The sequence below is a fragment of the Protomyctophum parallelum genome, assembly GCF_964188405.1.
Source record: "Protomyctophum parallelum genome assembly, chromosome: 17".
Taxonomy (NCBI): Eukaryota; Metazoa; Chordata; class Actinopteri; order Myctophiformes; family Myctophidae; genus Protomyctophum; species Protomyctophum parallelum.
This window is the reverse complement of record NC_139719.1, coordinates 11,269,615-11,286,000: the sequence shown is the minus strand read 5'-3', so window position 1 is coordinate 11,286,000 and position 16,386 is coordinate 11,269,615. Positions and strand designations below refer to the sequence as shown.

Genomic DNA, 16,386 nt, shown 5'->3' with positions numbered 1-16,386 from the left:
TGTGTGTGTGTGTGTGTGTGTGTGTGTGTGTGTGTGTGTGTGTGTGTGTGTGTGTGTGTGTGTGTGTGTGTGTGTGTGTGTGTGTGTGTGTGTGTGTGTGTGACGTCAGACCAGACACTTGATCATCTATATAAGCTGTGTGTGTAGGGCGATTGAGAAATATAAAAGAGAGAGAAAACTGAGTTTCACAGAACAGATATTGTTATATTTGTCGATTGAAAACAAAGGACATACAGTACAAAAGAATAGGCATAGGCCGTTGACAAAATGTCCTCCTTTTCGCTCAGCCTCAGGACACATTCAGGACACTTTGTGTTGTGTATGTGTGACGTCACACCAGAGATTTGATCATATAAGCTGTGTGTAGGGCTATAAACATATAGAAGATAGAAATATAGAAGAAATATAGAAGAAGATAGAAAGCAAAGTTTCTCACAACTCTGAAGATATTTTACTATCGTTACTCGTTGATCAGGCAGTTTTGTATCTCGTCAACATGAGGGAAATCGTCAGTTTGCAAGCTGGCCAGTGTGGCAATCAAATTGGATCCAAGTTCTGGGAGGTCATAAGCGACGAACATGGCATCGACCCTACCGGGACATTCAGGGGGGACAGCGATCTACAACTGGAAAGAATCGACGTCTATTACACCGAAGCAACGAGTGGCAAGTTTGTCCCTCGCTCTGTGCTGGTCGACTTGGAACCAGGCACCATGGACGCGGTGCGGTCCGGGCCTTTTGGTCAGATCTTCAGACCGGACAACTTTGTCTTTGGTCAGACCGGCGCCGGTAACAACTGGGCCAAGGGCCACTACACGGAGGGAGCGGAGCTGTTGGACGCCGTCATGGATGTGGTGAGAAAGGAGGCGGAGAACTGCGACTGCGTCCAGGGTTTCCAGCTCTCCCACTCCCTGGGAGGCGGGACGGGGTCGGGCTTTGGCACGCTGCTGATCGGCAAGATCCGAGAGGAGTACCCCGACAGGATCATGAATACCTTCAGCGTGTTGCCGTCTCCCAAGGTGTCGGACGTGATCATCGAGCCCTACAACGCCACGCTGTCCATCCACCAGCTTGTGGAGAACACGGACGAGACCTTCTGCATGGACAACGAGGCGCTGTACGACATCTGCTTCCGCACGCTCAAGCTCACCACGCCCACCTACGGCGACCTCAACCACCTGGTCTCGGCCAACATGAGCGGCGTCACCGCCTGCCTGCGATTCCCCGGTCAGCTCAACGCCGACCTGAGGAAGCTGGCGGTCAACTTGATCCCCTTCCCCCGGCTGCACTTCTTCATCCTGGGCTTTGCGCCGCTCACCAGCCGCGGAAGCCAGCAGTACGTGCAGCTCACCGTGCCCACGCTCATCCAGCAGATGTTCGACGCCAAGAACATGATGGCCGCCTGTGACCCGCGCCACGGCAAGTACCTCACCGTGGCCACCATGTTCCGCGGCCGCATGTCCATGCGCGAGGTGGAGGAGGAGATACTCAAGGTGCAGAACAAGAACAGCAGCTACTTCATCGAGTGGATCCCCAACAACAACAAGATGTCCGTCTGCGACATCCCGCCGCGCGGCCTCAAGATGTCCTCCACCTTCATCGGCAACAGCACGGCCATCCAGGAGGTGTTCAAGCGCATCTCGGTGCAGTTCACCGCCATGTTCCGCCGCAAGGCCTACCTCCACTGGTACACCAGAGAGGGCATGGACGAGATGGAGTTCACGGAGGCCGAGAGCAACATGAACGACCTGGTGTCAGAGTACCAGCAGTACCAGGACGCCCACACAGAGGAGGACGTAGAGGACGATGACGACGACCTCTGAAAGCCTCACCCTGCTAATCTGAGCTTTTCCTCCGTCGCTTGGATATATTTGCTCAAACTCTAACCCAGTGGATCTCGAACTGTTTGATTTCAAGTACCTCCCTTAACTCTGAGAGTGTATACAAGTGGAACTAAATGAACCTGTTGGTTCCATCTGTACATTCTCAGAGTTGCACACCCTTAAGGGGCCATTTGGAACCCCGTAAAGGAACCATGTCCCGGGACCGCACTTTGAGAATTAAGCACTGCTCATTCCGCAAAAAGTGCATCCCCCAAATTAATACAAAATAACTCAATCTCAAAATAAAGAGTAAACATTCCAAATTAAAGTAAAATGCACCAAGTCAGTCGTATAACAATGCCAGCAAATGTATAGCACCCTCTGAACATTGCTTAAACAACGACACTCAAAATTGTGTTTGCATCAAAACTGGACAGATTGTGAACATTGTGTTGCTGTCCATGTAAAACAAAGTCCTGGACATACAATACAAAAGAATATTCCTTTTGTAACATACGTTTAAAACGAGCATACACTGTCTGGATGTCATCTTGAATGAGTGAATGAGATTAAAAACGGACTAGTTCTATACTCAAAACCACCTGTGTTTGGAGGATGATGCAGCAATGGGAATCAAACGGGTGAGCTTTATTACTTGCGCAAGCAGAGCGCGCAAGTACTAGTTTCGCCCAGGATGATATTCGTTACATATGCACCGTCCCAGCAAATGACGTAATGACTACTTGTGCCTGATACGGCAGTGGTGCCAGATTACATCCATGTATACATAGGAGCATTACCTTTAATCCTCCTGTTACATTCCCTTTGTATGTCTAGGGGTATAAGCAGAGGATGCAACACGGCTGGCACGAGAATTGTTGTTTATTCAACGTTAGTAATAAAGTATATAATAATAATGAACCATAAAGATTACAACTTCAAATACAAAACAAAAGACAGGCTATATGGGGCAACTCAAATAAACCATCAAAACTATCTAGCCCTATTCTAAAGTATCACACAACACTCTGACCTAACTCTAACCAATAAATGAAATGAAATGTTACACAAATTCAAACTACCTAAGCTGTCTACACTAACTACTGCCTAACAAAGGTTTACAATAAGTACACTCCCATACGCCATATATATTATATTATATATTATATCTCTCTCTCTCTCTCTCTCTCTCTCTCTCTCTCTCTCTCTATCTATATATATATATATATATATATATATATATATTGTATATATAACTATAATCAGTCGTAATTGTAACGCAGAATCAGCTCAGGGGGCTCCACACAGGTCTAGCCCCTGGCCTACGCTTGTACAGTTTTGTGACTTTGAGCTTTTAACTAGCTCCGACGGACAGTGTGCTCTCAGTATGGGGTGACTGAGAGACACTGCCAATGATTGCACATCACAGCTGCTGCTAAGTACTCTTCACAGGCTGGTCCTCTGAGCGTGGATTGGCTCCTGGTGACGAGGGGGTGGGCAGACAGAAAGGAGGTTGGTGCTTCTCCGCCTCCACGCACCACAGCAGACCAGACCTGTGGCTGAAAGTGTCGATCAGCACTCTGTATAATGTAACCTATTCATAATCTCTATATCCTATATAATATATATACATATATATATATATACACATAACCAAGTTATCATATACTATATATATACATAAACATCATCCCCGATTATGTAACACCTCCCGACACTAAAACATATCGTCATTACGTCACCATCGAAAACCAATTACACTCTGGGATTGGGTCCTTTAATCCACATCTTTATTACGTCATCATTGAGAGCTAGTTATACCAGTTATACCCTGACGTCATATGCTGAGACGGTGCATATGCATCAAAAGTGGCGAAAAGTTACCACAGTATACCGCTAAACAAATTACATATACACAAAGGCATTTAGTATTAATATCACTATAGTCCAAGATTAAGTAAATTTAAAGCAATTGACAATTTAAAATAAATAATTAAATAATTATACTGTATACGTGATAACATATTTTATTTCAGTTTATATACCTTTTTTCATCGGATATTATTAGCTAAACCTAATAATTAAATTCAATAATTCAACATTTCAAACGTTCCTTCACAGAGAAGCTGAGATTTGACAGTTTGTAGCGGTCGACAGTTTGTAGCGGTCGACAGTACTTACACGCTCTGCTTGTGCACTAGTAGGCCATTTATGGCCTACTAGTGCCATTTATGGCCTACTAGTGTGCAACAAGCAAGTAGGCACTTGACAATTTACAATTTAGGCATTTAGCAGACGCTCTTAATCCAGAGCGATTTACATTAGGCAAGAACAAAAAAGCATGGGAATACATCACATAAGAACATTTATCATGAAACATGCGTAAGCTAAGAAAGTAACAGTGGGATATCTATGACAGAGTGCAGTTCTAGTTATTACTGTCTTTTATTGATGTGGACCTCGACACGTCATCACGCAGTACGTGTTCGTTTTAAGGAAGTAATTACATTTTTATTTTTGTGGACTTTTGATATAAAAATCACACCCGTGTGAAGTGAGGGGCGCTAATATATTAAAGTCTAACTCATGTTGAGTAGTTTATGTAATGGTGATGTTAAACAAACGGTTCCAACACAAACATTTAATGCCATTAACAATAAAGATAATATGACGTAATGATTTACAAAGTGACGTAAGTTTTCCCAATGGCGTTTATTAAGCAAACATTGAACCAAAGACAAACATTAAACCTGTATATAGGAGGGGCTATAGCGCCCCTCGAAAATACACAAAAATTAAGATTTCCCCATTTTTTTTGGGCATCCATTTTGAGTGTGACGTAATGAAGATATGTATCAATGGAGGGATATAACTGGCTTTCGATGGTGACGTAATAAAGGTAGGTTTCAGATTAAATACATGTACACTGTACATGTATGTAATGCCTCTATGTATACTGTACATTGTACAGTATACATAGAGGCATTACCTTTAATTCACCCGACACTGAAACATATCTTTATTACGTCACCATCGAGAGCCAGTTATATCCTGGCATTGGTACATATCTTCATTACGTCACTCTCAAAAATCAATACCGCGGCATACGCATCGAAGCACCGGACAAACCACATTACTTGCACGCTCTGCTTTCGCAAGTAATAAAAATAAAGTGATGGACTTGATTTATAAGCCCTTTGCTCCTCTATGGTGGTAAATGGTGCATTTATATGGTGCCTTTTTATCCAAGGCGCTTTACATAGATTGTGCATTTCATTCACCCATTCACACACACGTTCATTCATACACAGATGGCGGAGGAAACCATGCAAGGCACCAACCTGCTCATCGGGAGAAATTTAGGAGAGCAATTAGTCAGAGACTTGCTCAAGGACACTTTGATACAAACTCAGGCGGAGCCCCGGGATCAAACCGGGAACCTGCCGGTTCCCAACCGGCAACTCTACCCCTGAGCCACTGCCGTCCCTGAGCCCGTCCCTGGGTGCATAGACCGTTGACAAATGTCCTCCTTTTCACTCAGCCTCAGGACACATTCAGGACACTTCTGTACAAATCAGTGTTTAGGTTTGTGTTGTGTATGTGTGACGTCAGACCAGAGATTTGATCACAGATATAAGCTGTGTGTGTAGGGCTATTGAGAAATAAAGAAGACAGAAAACAAGGTTTCACAGAACAGATATATATTCTGTAGTTATTCTACAATCGTTATTTGTCGATCAGGCAGTTTTGTATCTCGTCAACATGAGGGAAATCGTCAGTATGCAAGCTGGCCAGTGTGGCAATCAAATTGGATCCAAGTTCTGGGAGGTCATAAGCGACGAACATGGCATCGACCCTACCGGGACATACAATGGGGACAGCGAGCTACAACTGGAAAGAATCAACGTCTATTACACCGAAGCAACGAGTGGCAAGTTTGTCCCTCGCTCTGTGCTGGTCGACTTGGAACCAGGCACCATGGACGCGGTGCGGTCCGGGCCTTTTGGTCAGATCTTCAGACCGGACAACTTTGTCTTTGGTCAGACCGGCGCCGGTAACAACTGGGCCAAGGGCCACTACACGGAGGGAGCGGAGCTGTTGGACGCCGTCATGGATGCGGTGAGAAAGGAGGCGGAGAACTGCGACTGCGTCCAGGGTTTCCAGCTCTCCCACTCCCTGGGAGGCGGGACGGGGTCGGGCTTGGGCACGCTGCTGATCGGCAAGATCCGAGAGGAGTACCCCGACAGGATCATGAATACCTTCAGCGTGGTGCCGTCTCCCAAGGTGTCGGACGTGGTCATCGAGCCCTACAACGCCACGCTGTCCGTCCACCAGCTGGTGGAGAACACGGACGAGACCTTCTGCATGGACAACGAGGCGCTGTACGACATCTGCTTCCGCACGCTCAAGCTCACCACGCCCACCTACGGCGACCTCAACCACCTGGTCTCGGCCAACATGAGCGGCGTCACCACCTGCCTGCGATTCCCCGGTCAGCTCAACGCCGACCTGAGGAAGCTGGCGGTCAACATGATCCCCTTCCCCCGGCTGCACTTCTTCATCCTGGGCTTTGCGCCGCTCACCAGCCGTGGCAGCCAGCAGTACGTGCAGCTCACCGTGCCCACGCTCATCCAGCAGATGTTCGACGCCAAGAACATGATGGCCGCCTGTGACCCGCGCCACGGCAAGTACCTCACCGTGGCCACCATGTTCCGCGGCCGCATGTCCATGCGCGAGGTGGAGGAGGAGATGCTCAAGGTGCAGAACAAGAACAGCAGCTACTTCATCGAGTGGATCCCCAACAACAACAAGATGGCCGTCTGCGACATCCCGCCGCGAGGCCTCAAGATGTCCTCCACCTTCATCGGAAACAGCACGGCCATCCAGGAGCTGTTCAAGCGCATCTCGGAGCAGTTCACCGCCATGTTCCGCCGCAAGGCCTACCTCCACTGGTACACCGGCGAGGGAATGGACGAGATGGAGTTCACGGAGGCCGAGAGCAACATGAACGACCTGGTGTCAGAGTACCAGCAGTACCAGGACGCCGGCAATGAGGAGGAGGCAGAGGACGATGAGGACGATGACCTCTGAAAACCTCACCCTGCTATTTGAGTTTTCCCCCGTCACTCTAAGCCAGTGGCTCTCAAACAGTTCGGTTTCACGGACCCCCTTAACCAAATGGACCTGTTGCTTCCATCTGTACACTCTCAGTGTGTACATTGTAAGACGGTGAAAGAGTTGCACACCCTTAAGGGGTGATTTGGAACCCCCTCAAGGAACCACAGGGGTCCCCGGACCTGCTCTAACCTCATTTCCCAAACAGTGCAACCCCCAAAATAATAATTAAAAAAACCTCAAAATACTATACTACGCATGCAAAAGAACAACAAAGAAACCACAACAAACGATACAAGTAGTAAACATTTTACTCCAAATTAACCCATTCTGACCTGAGATCAGATTCATACGAGGTTTCCGCTGGACACACACTGGTCTGATGAACCCATTCTGACCTGAGATCAGATTCTAGAAATGTCAGTCGCTCTTCGATTTTTCAAAAATAGCAGACCTACAAGCTTGTATCGCGCCACTCGGTGGCGCGATATGAGCTTGTAGATCTGCTATTTTTCAATAGCTAAAGCATAACATGATGCTAACACCAAAATGGGTGCCCGTTCAGAATGGGTTAAAGTAAAAAAGTCAGTCGCTATAACAATGCCAGCAAATGTATAGCTCTGATCATTGCTTAAACAACGGCACTCAAAATGCAAAGTGTTTGCATCAAAACTGGACAGATTGTGTACATTGTGTTGCTGTCGATGTAAAATAAAGTCCTGGACATACAGTACAAAAGAACATTCCTTTTATAACATACAAAAGGCCATCGTTACGTTCTTAACAGATCGTATAGATGGTACCATCCAGTGAAGGAGGAGAACTGTTCAAGTGAATCCAGTATGTAAAAATAAAGTGAGGGTCCAAAGTAAAACGGGCAAAAGCAATCAATAAAACAAATAAACTGAACAAACTGAACGAAAGAATCTAAAGATAATTCAATATTTACAAAAAAGTCCAAACAAAAACAGACAGAAAAATCAAAGTAATCAATAAAACAAACACTAAACAAGGAATCTGCTGTAAACAAATCAATTCAACCCTATAATACACAAAATGACTGAAATAACCGTGTACAAGTGGGGGTGGCACTGCAAATAATTCAAAAAATGATGGGCTATAACCCATCGTTTTTTTTTTTCCATTCTTTTCAAATCCTCAAAAATGATGAAAAAGGGCGTGCTACAGTATGCCGTACGATATGGGCTATTACACGAGCATCTAAAAATGGGATAAAAAACGTCTAAAAATAGACGTGTTTTAGACGTCTATTTTTAGACATTTTTTAGACGTCTATTTTTAGACGTTTTTTATCCCATTTTTAGACGCACGTCTAATAGCCGGCTATTGCTCAGTGGGATGGTCAAAAATGATGAAAAACGAGGATTAAAAAAAGAATTAAAAAAAACGATTGGCTATAACTATATATGGCTATGACTATATAACTTTTTTTTTTTTCTTTTTTTTTAATCCTCAAAAATGATGAAAAACTGCGTGCTACAGTATGCCGTACGGTATGGGCTATAGCCCATGGTCAAAAATGATGAAAAACCAGGATTAAAAAATAAATAGAAAAACGATGGGCTATAACCCATCGTTTCCTCAAATGATGAAAAACGGCGTGCTACAGTATGCCGTATGATATGGGCTATTAGACGAGCGTCTAAAACACGTCTAAAAATAGACGTGTTTTAGACGTCTATTTTTAGACGTTTTTTGACGTCTATTTTTAGACGTCTATTGCTCAGTGGGATGGTCAAAAATGATGAAAAAACGAGGATAAAAAAAAATTGAAAAATACGATGGCCTGACTATATATGGCCTGACTATAACCCGCACAATCGTTCTCGCACAATCGGTCAATCGGTCTCGCACAATCGGTCTCGCACAATTGGTCAATCGGTCTCGCACAATCGGTCTTGCACAATCGGTCAATCGGTCTCGCACAATCGGTCAATCGGTCTCGCACAATCGGTCTCGCACAATCGGTCAATCGGTCTCGCACAATCGGTCAATCGGTCTCACACAATCGGTCAATCGGTCTCGCACAATCGGTCTCGCACAATCGGTCAATCGGTCTCGCACAATCGGTCAATCGGTCTCGCACAATCGGTCAATCGGTCTCGCACAATCGGTCAATCGGTCTCGCACAATCGGTCTCACACAATCGGTCAATCGGTCTCGCACAATCGGTCAATCGGTCTCGCACAATCGGTCTCACACACTCGGTCAATCGGTCTCACACAATCGGTCAATCGGTCTCGCACAATCGGTCTCGCACAATCGGTCTTGCACAATCGGTCAATCGGTCTCGCACAATCGGTCAATCGGTCTCACACAATCGGTCAATCGGTCTCGCACAATCGGTCTCGCACAATCGGTCAATCGGTCTCGCACAATCGGTCTCGCACAATCGGTCAATCGGTCTCGCACAATCGGTCAATCGGTCTCGCACAATCGGTCTCACACAATCGGTCAATCGGTCTCGCACAATCGGTCAATCGGTCTCGCACAATCGGTCTCACACACTCGGTCAATCGGTCTCACACAATCGGTCAATCGGTCTCGCACAATCGGTCTCGCACAATCGGTCAATCGGACTCGCACAATCGGTCTATCGGTCTCGCACAATGGGTCTAGCACAATCGGTCTCATAGGATTTCTCGGCTCGCTTTAGATTTTTTCTCGCCAGAAAGCCAGAAATAGTCAAAAGCGTCAAAAGCCAGAAAGTGTCAAAACTCAAAAGTCAAAACATACTGTACCATGACGGTCAGACACACCATGAGTCAGACAATCTGACCCTCCCAAAACCCTAACCTAACCCTGACCCTCCCCAAACCCTAACCTAACCTCACAGGAAGCCACGGGTGATTTTTAACCCGCAGCACATATTCGTTTTCACTCGTTGCCTCTTTGATTCACGCCGGTTATAGTAATCCGTGCCCCGAGATTAACTGCTCACAGTCAGACTCACAGAATGAAGAGGGCGAAAACATGCTATATAATATTCCCTGCCAATCATAGTTTAGGATCATAGGTAGGTGCTGCGGATGGGATGTTTGTCCTCAGTAAAGAGTTTCTGTCAAAAAACAACAGCAGAGCGTTGATTGATCATCTCACTCAGGGTGGCTTTTTTAATTAGCTCATTTGGTTTTGAATAATGATGTTGCGCAAGGTCAGGCACAGAGCACGCACGCACGCACACACACACACACACACACACACACATAAACCCTGTGGTTTAAAGTAATAAGTATATTTACTCAAGTACTGTACTTAAGTACAATTTTGAGATTTTTTTCTTATACTGGATTCTTTCCACATTTCTACTCTACACACACAGACACACACACACACACACACGCCGACATGCGAGTAAACCTATTTTTTCTTCCTCGCCCAACAAACAAACACAGGACAGGATGCAGGGCAGAGGGGACATAAATTTAAAATGTACTGCCATACAGGAAGGACGTGTTTGTTTTCTGAAGAACTCAAAGGGGGGCACGGCAACTTCTTAAGACTTAAACAATGATTTAGTGGGGGGGAATTAAAAAACTTCAGTGCACTGTGCCTACACATGTTGCGACCGCACGTCGCAACATGTGTAGGCACAATGCAAGGAATAAATGCATTCGCCATGTATCTGAAGGAAGTCTGATCCAATCATTTTTAGATTTCTCCAGTTTAATCCTGAGTTTAAGTTTTTGTTGTGTTCAAGATCTGATTTTAGGCATGTTTAAGCCTCCAGGAAAATCCGTGTTGAGGTTCTTAATCCACTGTTTTTCATTAAAACGTCTTTGTCCTACTGTCCAATTGGGATTGTGTTGAAGTCCAGCGCATTTTAGAGCTTCAATGCCGTGAGCCATGAAATGTTGCACAAACCTTGTGGTTGTCTTTTTTCCATTGTTAATATTGTATCTGTGTTGTCCCAGCCTTGTACCTATTGTTTTACCCGTTTCTCCGACATATTGTAAACCACATTTTTCACATGTGATTAAGTAAATGCAGTTGCTGGTTCTGGTTGTTATTTGTTGTTTAATCTCTAACACGCGTTTTGTAGTTCTATTTTTGACTAATTGTTTGGGTTTGAAGTATTCTGGTCCCTGGCGTGCTGGTGTGTTGATTTCTTTTAGCTTGCTGTGTACTAGATAATCTTTAAGGTTTTTGTTTTTTCTGTAGGCCGATATAATTTTATAATCTTTTAGAAGATCATCCGTTCGGTTCTCAAAATTCCTTTTTATTCTGTTGTTGGCTAGTGTGCTCTGTGTTGAATAACTGGTTATCAGGGCCAATTTGGGACCTGGATCCTGCACTCTTATTTCTAAGAAGGTACTTTGAGCTTTCCGGAGGAATGTCCTAGTGTATCCTCTTAGTCTGAGGGCCTTAAATAGTGTTTTACAAGCTATTTTGAAATCACTTCTTTGCGTGCAAATCCTATGGAATCTTAGTAGTTGTGATTTGACTATCCCTGTGTAGGAGTGTGTCGGGTGGAAGGACGTTTTGTGTTATAGGGCGTGGGTGTCTGTTTCTTTAAAGAATACTTTTAAGTCTAGTTTCCCATTTGTGTTAAAGTTTGGGCCCTTGAAGATTGTTACATCAAGAAAGTCAATCCTTTCAGTGTGTGTCACAAATTTTATCGTTATGGATCTATGACACAATTGGTCTCCCGGGTGGAATTTCATATGGTATTGTCCATGAATCCGGGCTTTTGTGTATTTTTGGTAAAAGATAAAATATCCTAGCTCGTGGGCTGTCCTGTCCTATTAAATATTGATGTTGTTTGGCATTTATGTGTTTTTTTTCCCTCAGTTTGTTTACGATTGCTTTAGCTTTTATGGCTATAATTGCCTATAATGGTCCTGATTGTTGAGCTGTCTCTCACCTTCTAACAGGTATTGGTGTCTGTCCATAATTACTATGCAGGAGCCTTTGTCTGCTGGCTTGATTACGATTTGTTTGTTGTTGATTAGTTCCCTAAATGCCCTGGTTTGTTCTATTGTGAGATTATCTTTTTCCTTAATGTGTCCTGGGGGGGGGGGGGGGGGGGGGGTGTAGGGGTATACAGTTTCTGCTCATCACCATTATTTTTCACTGACAAACTAAATAAAAACTATAAGCTATGATGCCAAACTATAACAAATAGTCATAGTTTTAGTCTCAATATAGTGTCATGGGGCCAAATTCACAACGGAAATATACAACCAGGTGTAAATGATATGCGTAATGATATCGTATTTATCCGTCCGATAAATCTCACAAGTCAAAGGTGGCGTAATGACTTCATTTATGGTGTATATGTATCTAAATGTATCTCATTTCGCCTCTTTCCCAAGCGATTCGCCTGGTATAATTGAACATCCACGCCCATTCCACACCATATAAGGCAGCTTACAGCGGTGATCGCGGTGGTCCGCGATGCACCACACTGCATGCATGAACTGGTACAGTATAGATCAGCTTATTTTGACAGGCAAGTGACGCGAGCGAGTCTCTCGCAATGTCAACTGACCTGAAGGTTTAAAAGGTATAGGCTACTAGTCATAACGCAACTAGTTAATGTATTGATTTAAGTAGGCCTAAATTCAAGCTCATAGGACCAAGGCTATACTTGGCAATTATATTATAAAAGCCCGTTCTATGGAACAATTGCACACTCGCCTTTGCAGAGGTAAAAAGATGTCTGATATTCTTGTTTTTATCAGATCTGCATTGATTAATGGGGGGAAGTCCTTTGGAATAGGCATACTATATCTGAATCATGGGAATTAATTTGTTCTGGATAGGAATAAGCTATATTTCATATGTAAAGAAGGGAAACGATATGCACAATTTGCACATCCCAGTTTTTAAATACGGTGCTGGACCCAAAAATGAGATGAGATGAGAGATGAGATATACTTTATTAATCCCCGAGGGGAAATTGAAGCGTTACAACAGCATAATGTGACGCATAAAAAGCTAAAACAACTGGACAGACAGAATAACACAAAAACAGACACAAATGGACATAACCACACAAGACCAGGACCATATGCCATTTGGGGGGAGGCAGTTCTTATGCATTCGCATTGTATAGTCTGATAGCAGCAGTTGGCATGAAAGAGTCTGTATCGTTCCGTATGCATCCTCGGGGGGCGGGGGGGGGGGGGGGGGAGTGTGAGCCTATAGGCTGAAAGTGCTCACCCTATCCTGCAGCACACCATAGAAGGGGTGGGAGGGATTAGCCAGCATGCATGGAGTTCAGTTTGTCCCCGATCCTCCTCCCCGCGACTGACTGCAGGCTCTCCATTCGGAGGCCAACAACAGAGCTGGCCTTCTTTATGATCTTATTGAGCTTCTTGAGCTCACCGGCCTTGATGCCCTTTGTGGCATAAAGCAGAACGCTGGCCACAACAGACTGGTAAAACATCACCAGTAGCCTGCTACACACACCAAAGGACTTGAGCCTCCTTAGGAGGTACAGTCTGCTCTGACCCTTCTTGTATACAGCCTCTGTGTTGTCTCTCCAGTCCAGGTCTTTGTTCAGGTGTACACCAAGGAAGGTGATCAAATGAAGAAAACTGTGGAATGTCGATGCTGAGCAGCTGAGGCACCAAACTTGAATGATCTCATGGCATGATGTAGCCTACAGTAGTATAGCCTACAGAGCCACAGTTGCCTATTATAATTAATTAATGGCAGCGCTGCCAGCTCAGCGACATTAAAATATCCGACCTTTGGAGGAGAGCGCTGGAGGTGAGCTGGCTTAAAACTATTATATGACTGGCCGACTTTCAAACACTCTGATGCCATTCAGTAATGTGGTCTTATATTCTTTATATAGCTGATGGCTGGGGGGGGGGGGTCGGGGTACTGTCATGTCTGTCAAACCGTCATGTTTGTGAACCATAGAATGCATACATATAGGCATACAAGCGCAGTTTTTTATGTGCAAAGTAAAGGCACGATAGTCTATTTAAATCATTGTCTGAGTCTGTCAACATGCTGAGCGACCTAATAATTCAGCTCTGAATGCAACTACAGTACATAGCCTACAAAATAAATACAAACCAGTGGAATTCGCATCAGCATAACATAAGCTAAGCAGTTGACACATTTTCTTCTTTTCTGTATGTGCGTGTTGACAAATGCTAGGCACATATATCTTTTTTGAGGTTTGGGGGAGCTTGTAGATCAGTATCGGGGGCATTACAACGCCATCAAGGCCCGCCAAAATAGGTCTGCATGGGTTTAAAGACGCTGGTGAATCCATCCATGTGTATCGGAAAATATGTGCGGTTGTCTACTTCATTTGTAGATTCCAACCCATGAGGGGGCTGACCTACTGCACCACTTTCACCCTCCTTTGATCTCTCTCACCCGCCGCGGGAAACCTGATCCGGGTCACGGCACCAACGTAACACCCGAGGTTTTCGAACCCGGGTCTCCCGTCTGCGTAAACTAAACATCTAGGTCAAGAGGGAATACCACCATATTTTTTTCCTGGGCTTTAGACTGTGCTTCTCTGCATGCAATACATTCACTCTCCTCCTTTGACCTCACTCCCGCCGGGAAACCCAATCCGAGTTACAGCACCGATGTACAGTGTAACACCTGAGATCAGATTCAAAGCCGGGTCCCCCTCATGCACCAAACATCACGAGAAGTTAAACCCCCCCCAGGGGGGGGATGTTACCAGTCACTTGTAGGCTGGGAAGATATTGCTCGAAATGTTGCTGAGGTATTTTTTTTCTTCTTCCTCCATCAAATCACAACAAGGACACTATTCATTTATAGTAGGCGGTGGTGGAAGGTAACTAAGTACTCAAGTACTGTACTTTTTGGTATTTGTACTTGAGTATTTCCAATTTTTAATACTTTTACTTGTACTCTCGGACTCGGATCCAAATATTGTACTTTTTACTCCACTACATTTATTTGAAAACTTTTGGTTACTAGTTACTTTGTAGATTTTGATTATTATTACAAAACATCATTAACCACTTCAACCCATTTGATAATTAGCAGATCTGCAATGCGTTGCATGAGCTGTAGATCTATTCTTTTCAAAAGACTTTAAACATTTGAAAAGAAGTAGAATACTTTTACTTTTGGTAGGCCTACTTTAAGTGTATAGGCCACATTTTTACGCCAATACTTTTTTACTGTTACTCGGGACTTTTACTTGTAGAGTATTTCTATATTGCTAATATATTGATACTTTTACTTAAGTAAAAGAAAAGTACTTTTTTCCACCACCACTACACTGCAGCTCGAAGAAGCAGCGTGGAACTATCCATGGAACTATCCATGCATGACCCCGTATCATTTAAGTCCGCAGAGCACTACTGACCTTCGCGGGATCCGGGGTCGGAGCTTTTCAGCGGGCAGGCGCTCTGAAAACACACCACGTCCAAGTTCCTGTCACTCAACACGCTTGTTGGCCGGGCCGCGGTCGGTCGCAGACCTCCACTGGGGTTACTGGGGCTAATCTCCTCTCTCAGGGTTAAATGCGATCCCCACGTTCCCCGGCCCCGGGTATCAACACCATGAACATTCCTGGAGGTGCGCTAACCTGATTGAGTTGGCCCCGAGATATAGGCTACAGTCAGTCGCGCGCGGGTGTCGCACGTTGATTGAATAGCAGACCTACAAGCTCAGAACGTGCCGCAGCCTCGACGCGGTTTGAGCTTGTATAGGTCTGCTATTTGCACCACGGGTGCTGTGGGCATTAGCAGGCATTAACAGGCATTAAGCAGCATTAGAGGTGTTTCTTGTAGAAAGCGGTCCACATTATGGCATTATGTAAACTGTGGAAAAGAAATGAGGCTTTTGTGCAGGCAGTCAGCCTCGAGCGGGGCTTACTTACAGTAGCTGGCATGAATACCTAAAGGAAGCCAGGTGAGAGACATGCAGGTTTGATTGATTGATGGAATAGTTTATTTACAGAATGTATAAACAGCAACACATCTAGTTGCGTGGCTGTGGGTGTTTTGTTTGTATTGTTAGTCAGGGTATGCAGGCACTGAGGGCAAGGTTGCATTTACCATTTGGAAAGTCAATCCCATTTTCAATTGCTTAAACTCTTTATACCCGGAGCCAGTTTGGACCAGCAAAATGGGTTGGTATAAGAGGTGGGTCAAGCTGAGAAGTAGTCTAATTCGTTTGTTGGGGGGGGGGGAATTGGCACGTAGAGGAGAGAACAAATTGAAAATGGTAAATAGTGAGAGGAGAGGAGAGCGGGAATTCGAAAGTGGTGGGAGGGGCAGTGCATTGAGGCCTGAACCGCTACCATTAGAGACGTCAGCAGACCTACTGTAGTAACTGTACTGGATAGCAGGACACACAATCACATCCCTCTAGTCTGTACACAAGAGAGAGAGTCATGTGCAAATCCCATGACATCTTTCTTTCTTCCTCTCCTTTCAACCTCTCAAGCGTTGCCTCTCTATCACGTCCGCCCCGAA

General features: G+C 44.8%; 1 protein-coding gene across 1 annotated transcript; it reads left to right on the top strand.

The window, feature by feature from the left end:
• Window positions 1-496: 496 nt before the first annotated feature.
• On the top strand, window positions 497-6,913 carry LOC310874056 (tubulin beta-4B chain-like; the record flags this gene model as incomplete). The annotated part of the gene is made up of 2 exons (XM_083786724.1): window positions 497-1,163; window positions 5,745-6,913. The coding sequence occupies 2 exons, from the start codon at window positions 497-499 to the stop codon at window positions 6,911-6,913; spliced, it is 1,836 nt and encodes a 611-aa protein (XP_083642850.1).
• Window positions 6,914-16,386: the final 9,473 nt, after the last annotated feature.